The sequence below is a fragment of the Glycine max genome, chromosome 7 (assembly GCF_000004515.6).
Source record: "Glycine max cultivar Williams 82 chromosome 7, Glycine_max_v4.0, whole genome shotgun sequence".
Taxonomy (NCBI): Eukaryota; Viridiplantae; Streptophyta; class Magnoliopsida; order Fabales; family Fabaceae; genus Glycine; species Glycine max.
The window spans coordinates 25,628,811-25,643,678 of NC_038243.2; the positions used below are offsets into that span (position 1 = coordinate 25,628,811).

General features: G+C 39.8%; 1 protein-coding gene across 1 annotated transcript; it reads right to left on the reverse strand.

Annotated features, from left to right (window-relative positions):
• Positions 1–441: 441 nt before the first annotated feature.
• Positions 442–3,433, reverse strand: LOC106799285 (uncharacterized). Its single transcript, XM_014777480.1, has 4 exons — positions 3,269–3,433; positions 2,234–2,713; positions 1,185–2,131; positions 442–985 (listed from the first exon to the last, which is right to left on the reverse strand). Exons 1-4 carry the CDS (start codon positions 3,431–3,433, stop codon positions 442–444), a joined length of 2,136 nt encoding a protein of 711 aa, XP_014632966.1.
• Between the last annotated feature and the right edge of the window lie 11,435 nt (positions 3,434–14,868).

The following is a 14,868-nucleotide window of genomic DNA, read 5'->3' on the forward strand; positions in this document are numbered from 1 at the left end:
AATGATCTTTTATGCTCCATGGAAGAGGTCCCTGCATATTTATCCAATTCATTGTTTCTCACCATATAGGTTGAGTCTTAATGCAGTGGATAAAAATGTGGGAAGCATTCTCCTCCACCCTTCTGCAAAATGGGCAAGTCAGATCCGAGATCTGCACTTGTCTGGCCCTTAAATTAGCTTTTGTAGGTAATCTGTCCCACAGTATCCTCCATGCAAACATTACAAATTTACTCGGGATCTTGATCTTCCAAAGGTCCTCAAAACACTCATGAAGGTTGTCAACAGCTACCTCCTCCCAAAGGATGAGTAAGCACTACGAGTAGAGAAGATACCCGATGCTTCTGCTGTCCAGACCCAAGTGTCAGAACCTTGAGAATTAATGGATATACCTTCAACTTCAGAAAGGAAGGATATGGCTGATTCTATTTCACTGTCAAACAGCTATCGTCTCCAACTAAAGTTCCAATCCCACCCATGGTTGCTATGCTGCCCCAAGAAACCAACCAGCTGGTGTTGATGGTTGGAATTCACATAAAGCCGCGGGTACTTTTCAGCTAAAGATTGGTCGTAACTAATCCACCTATCCTCCCAAAATCTAACCTTATCTCCAGATTCTACCTTCCACTTAATTTGTTGATAAAGAGTCTTTCCATTGTAGGGCATCTGAATAGCTTTTTTTAAGTCCCTCCACCAAATTGACTGACAGCTTGAGTTTCCTTCTTCAACTAGACCTCTCCAGCCCCCATATTTAGCTTCCAAAACTGCAACCCATAGAGCCCCTTGTTGGTACATAAGGTTCCACATCCATTTGCCAAGGAGGGCCATGTTAAAGGTATGGATGTCTTTAATGCCTAAACCTCTTTTGTCTTTGGGTAAGCAAACTGTTTTCCATGATATCCAAGCAATCTTGTTGTTGTCATGACCTCCTCCCCAAAGAAAGCTTCTCTGAATTCTGATTAATTTGTTAGCCACCATACGGGGAACCCTGAAAAAAGAAAAATAATAAATAGGAAGAGAAGTAAGGACTGATTGGATAGGAACCACACTCCCCCCAAAAGAGATATATCTCTTCTTCCACCTAGCTTATCTCCTCTCATATTTTTGGATAATAGGTTCCCACACATGAGCTTGCCTCGGGTTGGCCCCAATGGGTATACCAAGATAAAAAAAAAGGGAGAGCTAACTGACTGCAATTAAGATAGGTAGCTGCCATTTGCCTCCACTGGTCATCCCTACCAAAAGCACCAAAAGAGCTTTTGGCAAAATTTATTTTTAAACCAGAAACCACTTCAAAAGTTCTAAGGATAGCTTTGAGAACTTTCACATTTTCCATAGAAGCTTCACCAAAAAAGATCGTGTCGTCCGCGTATTGTAATAAGCTAATACTGACTTCAGAACTAGCAATATTGAAGCCTTTGTACAGGTTTGCTGCCAGCGCTGTCCTCATCAGACCATTCAATGCCTCAACTACTATATTGAATAAAAATGGAGCTAGAGGGTCCCCTTGTCTAAGGCCCCTTTGAGGTTTGAACTCCGTTGTGGGGCTACCATTGACCAAGACTGAAATTGAGGCTGATTTCAGACACCCTTCCATCCAGCTGATCCATTTAGGGCTAAATCTTGTTCTTTTCAGCATATACAACAAAAAATTCCACGATACCGAGTCATAAGCCTTTTCATAATCAACTTTGAATATGAGGCAGGGTTTATGGCTCCTTTTAGCTTCAACAATGACTTCATTAGCTATGAGGACACTCAGAAGAAGGTGTCTTCCTTCAATAAAAGCTGATTGGGCTTCATTAATGATGGTTGGCAGCACTGTCTTCATTCTCTTAGCTAGGATCTTCGCTACAATCTTATACATACAACCTATGAGGGATATAGGTCTGTAGTCATTCAAAACCTGTGGATCAACCTTCTTTGGAATTAAAGCTAGGAAGGAAGCATTGCCTCCCCTAGGAAAAATTCCATTAGCATAAAATTCATCTATAAACCGGAGTATATCAGGCTTGAGCAACTGCCAAAAATTCTTGATGAAATTGAAATTGATCCCATCAGGCCCAGGGCTCTTGTCACTTCCACAATCCCAGATTGCTTCCCTCACTTCCTCCTCCAAAAAAGGCGCCACCAGCTAGATATTTTGTTGATGAGAGATGCTTTGAAAAGGGGTACCATCTAAAGTGGGTCTATGGAGGTCTGGTTCCAGAAACCTTTGCAAAAAGAAAGATCTAACCTCCTCCTTCACAGCATGAGGATCAGTTGTCCAAACTCCATCCACCATAACTCCTTTTAAAGAGCTGATACCGCGGTTGGCATTTATCATCATGTGGAAATAGCGAGAATTGCAATCACCCTCCTTGATCCACCTTGACCTAGATTTCTGTCTCAGCAAGGACTCATGGGCTTGGGCTGCAGCCCAAAGATCTTCCTGCAGTTGTTTTCGTTGCTGCTGTTCATGGGGGAACAAAATCCTTTGGCTTGTGTCTTCCTCCAGTTTGTTTAGATCAGCCTCAATCCTTTTAATCTTTGATAGAGTATCTCCAAAAAGGTGTCTATTCCAAGCCTTCAAGCTGTGCTTCAGGTTCTTAAGCTTTTGTTTGAGGATAATGCCACCCCAACCTGGCTGTTGAATAGAATTCCAGCTATGATGAACAGCCTCCTTGAAAGATTTATCCCTAAGCCAACAATCCAAGATACGAAAAGGTTTTGGGCCCTAATCAATTTCCTTAGAGCGAAGTACAATTGGGCAATGATCTGAGAAATTCCGAGCAAGAGTGAATTGAGAACTGCTGGGCCATCTAACCAACCAGTCATGGGAGACCAAAAATCTATCAAGTCTGCTTTTAGATGTACCATTAGGCCTATACCATGTAAACTTCCATCCCAGCCAAGGGACCTCTAAGACTTCTAAATCATCAATCCACTGATTAAATTCTCTGGTACAGCTATCTTCATGAGAACTTTGTACATCAGAAAATCTTTCATGAGGGCTCCTTATAGAATTAAAATCTCCCATTATACACCACAAACCCCCCTCCATAGACTATCTAAGCTGCTTTATAGAGTCCCATAGAATTCTTTTGTTATGAATGTCGCAAGGAGAGTAAATGGTAACTAGAGTTATCATTTGAGCTTCTTGAATTCATTCCCCAACCAATATAATAAACCCAATTCCAAAAATCTTCCTTTGCAATCTGAATGACTTATCACTCTATAAACAAAGAATACCACCAGCAGAATTAATAGCTAGGAGCATTTCCTAAATTACATCTACATTACCCCATAAAGCCTGACACATAGATGAATCAACCATTTCTTTCTTTGTCTCTTGAAGGCATATAAAATCCACAGCCTCCTGCTTGATCATTCTTCTGATTGCTCCCCACTTCACACCCCTCCCAAGGCCTCTAACATTGTAGGAAATTATCTTCATTGATTCCTACTATTATTAGCCCTTCTTGTTGCATCCGCTCTATCTCTCTCCTCCATGTGCTGGAACTTCTCCAGAATTTCCTCCTTGCTTCCTTCTCCAGTGAGGCCCAACTGTTTTGCCACATCCAATATGTGACTTGCCTCCTGATCGCGTTGGGTGTCTGATATTGGAATTGCCACTGCTGCTTCCATTGTGGACTGTTGCTGTAAAATATCCTGATGAGTTTCCTCTGGCTGTGTCGAGATATTATTCTGATGCTGTTGTTTGTCTCCAAAGATTGTTGAGCATCTAGGATTAGAGGGTAGGAGGCCCGTATTTGATTGCTTTTGGGACCTCTTCTTCCTTGAATAAACTTGCCACTGATTTCCGTCTGGCCCATCTTTTGTTTGAAGGCCCAGCAAAGAATTTTTTTCTTTGGGGGTATAAAAGGAAATATGCTCATCTTTTTGTGCTGACCAGAGTGTGTTGTCTGTTGAGTGCCCCTCCATTTCACTGTCCTTAGGCTTATCACATGTGTCAACCCTGTCTTCAAATAAGGTCACGTGTCTGCCTTCTGCATGAGCTTTCTTTTGGCCATAAAACCCCCCCTAGACCTCCTGTTACCACCATTACTCTTTTTGTGATGTTTCTTAGCCTCCACACTCCTGGCGTCAGAGCTGACCAAATGCCTCATCTCTGCTTTTGTCTCCATAACTTGAGAATAGGATTTGAATTTATGTCCAGGCAAAGGAGTTACCCATTTTTCTGCTACGCACCGAGGGTAGGTACCCAACGGGTCGCGCCCGTCTGAATATCCAGCGGGTAAAAGCAATGTCTGCTGGACCTCGGTGCCCCGCGATGAATTCGCGACCTTGCCTTCTTGCACGGAGAGCAATTCCGACACCGGTGGACGTACTCGATGTGGCCCCCCTCGATCTTCGGCGCCGACAGAGTTCTGAGAGGCTCCTCCGCGAGGATTGCTACAGGATTCCAACTCCGGTAGGTCTGAAGCGTTATCACCGTGGTCCCAGTTGATGTGGGATGAGCTATCGAACATGGAGTCATCGGAGTTAATCTCCTCCGATGACCCTCCTGCGTGCCCCCCCCTCCGCGAACATCCTAGGTGGCGCTGACAGGATTCCTCGGCGATGTAGACCATGAATTTGGCGCCGTCGATCATGACTTCCACCGTATGTTGAATTGATGGCCGCCACTGAGTCCGAATAAGAAGCCGCGCTATATCCACCCTTCTTTTCTCCTCGACTGAGTCGTCGATGTCCACCACCTCACCCATAGTAGCTATGATCTGGTTAAAGTGTTTTGGGTTCCATGCCTGAACAGGGATCCCCCAACACTGAATCCATGTTAACCGATAATCTACTCTCATATTTGGATGCCATCTTTCAATAGATGAGAATAAAAATGCTCTGCCTCCATTGATGAGCTAGTTTGCATCATATTCAGAGAGACCCAGCAGGAGGACTTGATCATCACCCATGAATGTAATGTGTACATCCCTTCCCGTCTCCCACAGTAGCTCTTCCTCCACACGATCAAACATTGCTGGGTTTTTTAAGTGAGCTACCCATGCTTCCTTCAACCAAAAAGTATCTTCTGGTTCAAGTTGTATTTGGGCCACCGATAAGGAAGTATTTTGGTTGTTGAGGGTGAAAAAAGTCTTCTGATCTCCCCTACTGCTTGTGTTTCGTCTCAATGCGTCTGCATATGGAGTTGGCGGTGCGTGTCGATTACGAAATTCCCCTCCTTGCTTTCTGTCCATGGATGGCTTTGTCTGGATATTTCCTATTGTCTCTCGACATTTCTCCCTACCATACTTTGGGAGATTAACGAACAGTTTCAATCCCCCTATAACAATGCTATCCAATTTCTTCACCAGGTAAGGGATATCTTGTACCCCTTTAAACCTGACGAAGCCATATCTTCTTCCCGCCAGGTTCCTTCTTTTCGGAATGAAAATCTCTCGAACATCCCCACATCTCTTGAAGTGATACCACAGATCTTTCTCTGTGATGTCTTCGGCAAAACGGGAGAAATATAAGGACGTGATGTCCTTATGGTCTCTCCAATTAGTCACTGAATGAGTCAACTTAGCTCTTCCTATGTTTCCGGCATAACTCCGTCGAGACGCCTCCCCGAGGCTCCCTCTCTCACGCCTAGCTCTGTTAACCCTCAGTGTATCTCTCCCCCTCCCAGAGTTTCTTTCTCTCCTCACTCTTTCTCTCTCTCTCAATCTCGCTCTCTCATCTCTCTTTTTTTGTCAAATAGCTTTTGTTAAATTACCTTAAGTGATTTTTTCATGTTCTTGTTCTCATTTTGAATTCCTCTACATCACATAAAGGACATGAATACGATGGAAGACACACCTACCTCCTTCTTAGGTTAGCCTTAGTAGGCAATCTATCTTTAAAAATTCTCCAAGAGAATGCAGCTGCTCTTGGGGGAATTTTCAGTTTCCACATAATCCTGGAGGCATTGTCTTCATATTCTGAACTGCCATCTTCCATGAGTAGATTGTATGCTGACTTTGTAGAATAGGATCCACTAGGATCAGCCCTCCAAGTGAGATGATCCAGTCTAGAAAGGTGAATCTGAACCCCATCGATCCCATCCATGAAAGCTGCCACCATATCAATTTCGTGGTCGAAGAAATTTCTCCTCCATTGTATCTTCCAGTCCCACCCATTGTCACCATGCTGACCCATTAAACTGATAGTAAGGTCCTGTTGCTGACTCACCTGATATAAAATAGGATATTTGTCTTTAAGGGTTAAGTCATCTCCCCTCCATTTGTCTTTCCAAAACTTGATTCTGGCCCCATTACCCACCTTCCACCTCAGGTTATTGACCAAACTACTCTGGTGTTGCTGTTGGAAAATAGATTTTAAATCCTTCCACCAGGGAGAGATGTCAGCACTGCCTCTACCATGTAATAAGGCATGCCATCCTCCATATTTAGACACTAAAGTTCTTGCCCAAAGCTGGTGAGGATTATTTGCCAGCTGCCAGCCCCATTTGCCTAGCAATGCTTCATTAAACTTGTTCAGATCTTTAATTCCCAATCCACCTCTGGCTTTAGGAAGACAGACCGTATCCCATTTGACCCAAGGGATCTTAGTTATGTCATTGTCACCACCCCAAAGGAAGTTTCTTTGAATAGCTACTATTTTCTGAGCAACCTTTTTGGGAATTCTGTAGAAGGACATCAAGTAAATAGGCATTGCTGTCATAACAAAATTGATAATGGTAATTCTGCCCCCCATGGAGAGGCATCTATGCTTCCAAGATGCCAACTTGGTCTCAAATTTGTTGATGATAGGCTGCCAAACACTCCAACTTTTTGGGCTAGACCCCACTGGAATTCCTAGATAATAGAAAGGAATATCCATCTGTCTACAATTGAGAAAATGGGCTGCATCTCTACACCATCCCTCGGATTTGCCCAAACATCCAAACTGACTTTTAGCATAATTGATCTTGAGTCCAAAAACCATCTCATAACATGATAGGATAGACTTTAGAACTCTGACATTGGCCGAATGAGCAATACCAAAAAACAGAGTGTCATCTGCATATTGCAGAATATTTATATCTTCCTTCAAACTTCCCACTTGATAGTTGTTGTACAAGTTCTTGGATATGGCTGTCCTCATCAGTCCTGTAAGCCCTTCTGCCACCAAATTAAAAAGGAGGGGAGCAAGAGGGTCTCCCTGCCTTAAACCTCTCCCGGGAACAAACTCCGAAGTGGGACTTCCATTGATTAAAATGGATACTGATGCAGTAGCAAGGCAGCCATGGATCCACTTTCTCCACCTTTTACAAAATCCCATCCTCAACATCATATAATTAAGAAAGCCCCAAGAGACCGAATCGTAAGCTTTTTCAAAATCAACCTTGAAAAACATACAAGGGTTATTTTTTGATTTAGCTTCAGCTATAACCTCATTAGCTATCATCACTCCATGCAGAATATGCCTTCCTTTCATAAAGGTTGTTTGCCTTTCATCAATGAGATGAGGTAATATAAGGGCTAATCTATTAGCCAAGAGCTTGGATACAACTTTATAGACACAACCTATAAGAGAGATTGGCCTATAATCATTAAGAGCTTGGGGATCCTTGAGCTTGGGGATAAGAGCTATGAAGGAGGCATTGCTTCCTTTTGGGAAAGAAGCATTATTATAAAACTCATCCAAGAACCGCATAAAGTCAGGCTTCAAAATCTTCCAAAACTGCTTGATGAAGTTGAAGTTAAGGCCATCCGGGCCAGGACTTTTATCACCACCACAGTCCCACACGGCTGAGGTTATTTCTGCATCAGAAAATCTGGCCACAAGGGCTTCTTTCTCACTTTGACCAAGGGAAGGTAGCTGCACACCATCCAGGGTTGGTCTATTAAGATTCTGCTAAGAAAATCTATCTTTAAAGTGATTGAGGGCCTCATTTTTAACCCTACTAGGGTCCTGAACCCACTCCCCATCAATAGGGAAAATGGTTTATAATTTTGGGAGTGTACTGGCAAAATTATCTTAGAGGTTTCCCTATCCCCTCTCCCCTTCACAGTTTATAACTACTATTTTTCCTCGCATCCCAGCCTAACCAACCAAACAGTGTCGACAAATAATAAGATAATCAAATATATCATCTAAACTTCATTAAAAGTAAGACATCACACTTAGGCTGTGTTTGTTTTGAAGGATGAAAATAATATACAAGAGAAATTTTGTATGGGACTTACACTCTACTTTAATTCAAAAAAATTTCTTCTATTTCCATCTTCTCTAATTGCATCCACTAAATCAAACACACCCTTATAGAAACTTTATTAGTTAATGAGTTTGAGCCATGTAAAGTTTGGAACCCACTCAAATTTTGGCTTTTGATTTCAAAACCAACAATATAATTTGCACATAAAATAATAAGCCTCCTGAGGATCATCAACATTATTCTACATTTCATGTAGACTGTATGAACTTAATCAAACTGGATCACAGATTCAAACGCTTATTACTCATTTACAAAAACAACATATAGACTGACCAAAAGTCACAGAATTTCCAACATCCACCCAAAAACTAGATTCTATTATTTTCCTATATAACAAAGAGATTAAAAACTTACATAATGCGTCAGTTCAACAATTTTGTAATCTTCAATGTGACTTATTATCTCAGAACTTTCACTTTTATACTAAAATAATAACATACTCAAGATTAACAGACTGTCCAAAAAAAAATCAATTATGTATCTATTGCAAATACTGGAACCAGGACTCTTAACCCTCCCATGGGTTAATTTTTGTATGTTGTTTTATTTACTTGAACTCTTTAGAATACATGAAAATAGAACTGCCCAAGAGAATTCCTTTACGTCCTACAAATGACCTACACGGATCCAAACAATACAACAGATGGAAATGTTGGTGGGTTGCCTTAACCTTCACAATTTGGCAGGACAGAAATGCTGGAGGACGCAGTGTTCCTGGTATGGTCATGGTTCCGAGAGCTAGAGAAAGGATTTACAGCGCATTATAACTACTGGTCCAGCAACCTACCAACAGCTTTCTATAACTAGAATAGATGGTTAGCTATTGACCAAATGTAACAGTATCTAGCCTGGATCCCAACAGTGGATCTAACATCCTACCTACCTATAATCTTGTACTCTTAACATCCTACCTACCTATAATCTTGTACTCTTAGTACCCCTGGTACTTTTTCTAATATATATATGATATTTTTGCTAATAAAAAAAAATGCCACTACAGAATGGTGACTGATGTGGAATATCTAAATGTAAGTCTGATCACCATTAAGTGATAACAAAACCCATTTTCAAAAAATTTAAAATTTATGAGGACCATATTCAACAAAAAAAAAATGAAGGACTAAAATTAAATTTAATCATATTTAGTATTTACATAGGCTAAAAACATTTGATACAATATATCTTAGAATGTGGGTTTGGATCTAACTCAACCCCAAAAGCTTGCTCTTAGGGTAAGGGTTGCCCCCACTTGTATACTCTATCCTTATCTTATCTCCAACCAACGTGGGACTTCAATTTTTCCCAATACACCCCCTCACGCCCTGCACTTTTTGGGCTTAGTGCATGGATAACATGATGAGTGGCCCTTTGAATGGATCTAGGATAATATGTGGGTGGCCTTTTTAATGGATATCGTAGAATTGTTGCATTAGCCTATGTTAGGAAATTATTTTTTTCTTTTGCAACTTTTTAAGAGACCTTTTGAAAGAAAAACAAAATACATTTTAAGAAAAAAAATACCATAATTAGTCAGTCATCAAGCACCTACTATGTTAACCGATACTACAGAAAAAAAAATCAATGGCCTAAAATATATTAGTGTGTTTCGATGGAATTATTTCAGGGGAAGAAACAGATTTTTAAAAATTATCAAAGCTTTTTTTTTCAAAACAACTGATATGTTTGGTAAAATTATCAAAGTGATAAAAGGGGTTTGCTATAGAAGAAAGCCTTTTTATCATAAGCAAAATTATGTAGCTAAAGAATAAAAGCTAGCAAATTATTTTCTATCTAACTTTTGTTTTCCCATTTTATCTTCAACATTGATTTTTTAAGTACAAAGCTAACTTTTACAAATAACTCTAGTCCATACCCTTTTTTGTAATTTTACTATAAAAAGCAATTCTTTCAAACAATCCAAACAAAATAGATTTAATAGATTATCTTAATATCACTTTTCTAATTTTTTAACAAACAAAAAAATTTCATTCAAATGATTGATTATAACAATAACAAATAATAACATGATTAATTATTGAAATCATCTTTTTCTTCACAACTAAGCCAAACACACAATATATTAAGATAAAGCTCAAATAACATGGAAATCGAAAAGCGAATGCTTACCTGGGCCATTCGCACCAAGGAATCATATACAGCAGTGTCTCCATGAGGGTGGAATTTTCCCAACACCTACAATAACAGCATCACATCAAACAAAAAATTGACAACAGACATTAACTTAAATAAGTAGTCCAGACATGCTTCTAGATGAACATATTGGATGCTTCAACACCATTAAGAATATAACATCAATGGCTAGATATTAACCTCCCCAACAACTCTCGCACACTTCTTGAACGGTTTTTTGGATGCGAGGCCAAGCTCGGGCATTGCAAATCTGCATTCAAAATAGAAACTTATTCTGCAATCATCTCAATAAGAATTGTAAAATTTCCACATACGGTGGTTTGTGATTGCATGATAGTGCAAAACTCAGGCCATAGCCTATTTTCTCTTATTATTACTACTCTTTCTGAATTAATAAAAAAAAATCTCAAATGAACTCTAATTTCAAATTTTCCAGTAACCCTCAACTAATAAACCATAAACGCTTCAATAAAATAAACACTCAAAACATAAAAAGTTCGTAAGAGAACACTGACAGAATCCTTCGGTGCACTGGCTTCAAGCCATCGCGAACATCGGGCAACGCGCGACCGAGCAGCACGGACATCGCATATGCCATGTAAGCCTCCGTCGCCTCTTTGTGAAGCTCCGCCGGCACCACCCTCCCCTCAGTCCCACTACCATTATCCGTCGCCGTCGGGACACTCCCGTTCTCGTCGTCGCGGTGCTGGGAGGCCCACACCGCCGAGGCTGAACGCCGCGGCGCGCGGGAGGAGAGGAACCGGAGCTCGGAGGGGGCGTGGCGGAGGCGCGAAGGTTGGAGGAAGGGGGAGAGGCAGAGGACGCGAAGCACGGAGGAGAGTGCCATGGGGCTGCGGAAGAGAGGGTTGGGATTTTGGAAATGGAGGGAAGAGAGTTTCATAGGGTTGCAGTTGTTGCAACCATTTGGAAGTGAAACTGAGAGTGAGTGTGAGTGTCTTGGGGTTTTAGGGATTTTTGATAGAGAAGAGGTAAGAGATTCTTAAAACCCTTTGTAGTGTATTGTGGACATTGCACGCCAAAGGTGTTTGCGAATGAACCGTTGTCCTTTTGATACCAGCACTTACCTGGTTCATTATGGAAACGTTGTCCTTTTGATACCAGCACTTACCTGGTTCATTGTGGAACCGTTGTCATGTCGTCACACGCATAATTTTTATTTTTATTTTTTTGTCTTTTTCTTTTTTATATTTTTCACAAATAATTAGTAGGTTTAATGATAAAATTTGTTTTCCTATTTTGCCTATTACAATACATGTGTTCACCTATTTTAAATTTTACTATTTGAGTCTCTTTATACTTCAAAATACACTATCTTAATTTATTTTAACCATTGACGGTTAAAGTTTAAATACTGACTAGTCTCGAAAGTTTCAATATTTTCTTAAAAAATATATTATCTTTTAAAATATAATATATAAGATTAAATTTTATTTTCACAAAAATTATAATATATATATATATATATATATATATAAATTTTATTTTTTATTTTATATATTATATTTATCTTTTAAAATAATGTTTATGATTTAGTGACAATATTTTTTATCTATATTAAAATATTCATGTTATTTATTATCATATAGATAAAAAAAATAATGTCAATTATTAGACTTTTGGCAAGCGTATCAATTGTCATTGTAGGTTACACATTTATAAAAGAATTCCACAGGGACTTGAGTTACTTAATACTTAATTCATTCGGAAAAAGGGTTATCAATTTAATAGTTATATACAAATTTAATCGAATGTCATTGGCTTTGGTTCAACTAACCAAAGATAACTTGTAAAAGAATAGTGAAAATAACGAGATTATGGGGAATAACAGAAAACAGAAATAACGAAATTCAATGCGTTGAAAATACGTAAATTACAGAAACAATAATAACAATTTAAAAATTAATTCAAGAAAACATAGGATTGGATTTCATCGTTCATATCCTTAGTATCTGAATAAGATTAACATATATAAATCATTTTCTAACATTATTGATGCACACATGGTTATCCCAAGTCAATTCCTCACACTCGAAACCTAAGAATATTTACCGAATATCGATCTCTCGCATATGAAGTAAATACCCCAACATTATAATTATATTATCGTGCTTTTTGTAATCAAAACGTTATGCTCTATTCCTAGTAACGTAACGTAAAGAGTAAAATCATTCATTTCAAACTCTAAGACTACTTTTCAGTCCCACTTAAAATCAAATTTTATGACACTGGTGATCAAATAGAATCAAGGCATTACGAGTAAAATAAAATCACCAATAATGAGTAGAAAAGACTCATACATATATAATATCAAAAGGGATACATATGGGTAGAAAGATTACATTCAATCCTTAAGAAAAATTAATCGATCATTGCGCAGAGCACAAGACTAACAAGAGAAATGACGAAAAATGTGATCCACGGTCACAAATCTACAGCGCCTCGTGTAACGCCCTAAAACTTCGCTAACTATAAATCGATGTTTAAATGTATTTATCGTGTTATTTGATTATATGATTGACTTGAATGAATTGAGGAATGGTGTGAATTGGTCATGTGTGATTTGCTTGATGTGGATATTGAGTTGTGTGGAGTTTTATTGACCTAAGTTGAAATTATGAGGGTAGAAAGATTACATCCAATCCTTAAGAAAAATTAATCGATCATTGCACAGAGCACAAGACTAACAAGAGAAATGACGAAAGATGTGATCCACGGTCACAAATCTACAGTGCCTCGTTTAACACCCTAAAATTTTGCTAACTATAAATCGATGTTTACATGTATTTATCGTGTTATTTGATTATATGATTGACTTGAATGAATTATGGAATGGTGTGAATTGGTCGTGTGTGATTTGCTTGATGTGGATATTGAGTTGTGTGGAGTTTTATTGACCTAAGTTGAAATTATGAGATTTCAAATTTTACCTTAACCTATTCGGGTAAAACTATGATCCTAGATTCATTAACTGTTGGATCATCTTCAAATTTTGACTGAAGTTTCCAAACACATAAATTATATTATCCTATAGGTTCCCAAATAGGGGCATGGAGTAAGCACGTTTTGTACCATTTGTTCTCATGCATTCTTTTGCGGATAGCACATAAATTATAGTTTTGTTGTATATCTAGTGATATCGTGTCTCTTTAGAGTAACGCGTCATTTTTTAATGCATACGTTGGGGAGCCGCAATGCCTAGAACATAGTATTAAAAAGATGGATCTTTTTCGGTCTCGTATATGTAAATTACCACTTGTTTTTCTTTTCGTTTCATGCATGTGCATTGCATCATTCATATCAGAGCCTTGATTCACCCCTTTTTAGGTAAATGATGGGGACAAATCAAATCTGAAAAAGATTCTATCAAGTCAAGATTAAGGGCCTAGATGTCACCAGCCTTAAGGAGTTAGGGCAGTTGATGGGTCAGCTCCAGCAGCAAGCTTTTCACAAAACTTACGGTAAAATCATGGACCTAGCCATGATAGAAGTCTCCACAGAGGCCATTTCCTCTCTCGCCCAGTATTATGATCAGCCGTTGAGATGCTTTACCTTTGGGGACTTCCAGCTGTCACCCATGGTGGAAGAATTTGAAGAGATCCTAAGATGTCCTCTAGGGGGAAGGAGACCATACCTCTTCTCAGGGTTCTATCCCTCATTAGCTAGAATTTCAAAGATATTCCAAATCTCGGCGCAGGAATTAGACCATGGAAAGCAAGTTAGAAATGGGGTGGTTGGAATACCGAGAAAATGTTTGGAGGCAAAAGCAAGAACCTTGGCAGGTAGAGGCGAATGGGCCCCGTTCATAGATGTTCTCGCACTGTTGATCTTCGGAGGAGTCCTCTTTCCAAATATGGATGGGTTGGTGGATCTAGTAGCGATCGACGCTTTTCTCGCCCATCATGACCACAAGGAAAGCCCGGTTGTCGCTATGTTAGCCGACCTATATGACACCTTCGACCGAAGATGTGAGAAGAGCAGTACGAGGATTGTTTGCTGTATTCCAGCTCTTTATGTATGGTTGGTTTCGCACTTTTTTCGCCAAGAGGTGAGGCAAGCTTGCCCGCTAGAAAGCCATCGTTCATGCACAGAGAAAGGAGGGACAAATTGGGACCGACTCTTAGCAAACAAAGAAAGAGCGTCTGTCAACTGGTTCCCTCGATGGAAAGAAGGAAGAACCGGGGTTCTTATTTCATGCAAAGGATTTCCGAATGTTCCCTTGATGGGGACAAGGGGTTGCATCAGTTACAATCCTGTTCTTGCTATAAGGCAACTTGGCTACCCTATGAGAGGGGCACCGCTAGAGGAAGAGCTCGCGCCTATCATTTCACGAGGTTTCAATAAGACCAACGTGGAGACACTTCAGAAGGTCCGCAAGGCATGGGAGGTGGTGCAAAAGAAGGACAAAGAACTCAGTGGCAGTAACAATGGGCCCATCGGTGGCTACCGAAGGTGGTTGAAAGCCCACGTGCAAGGTTTGGATTGGCTCCCAAGTTTGAGAA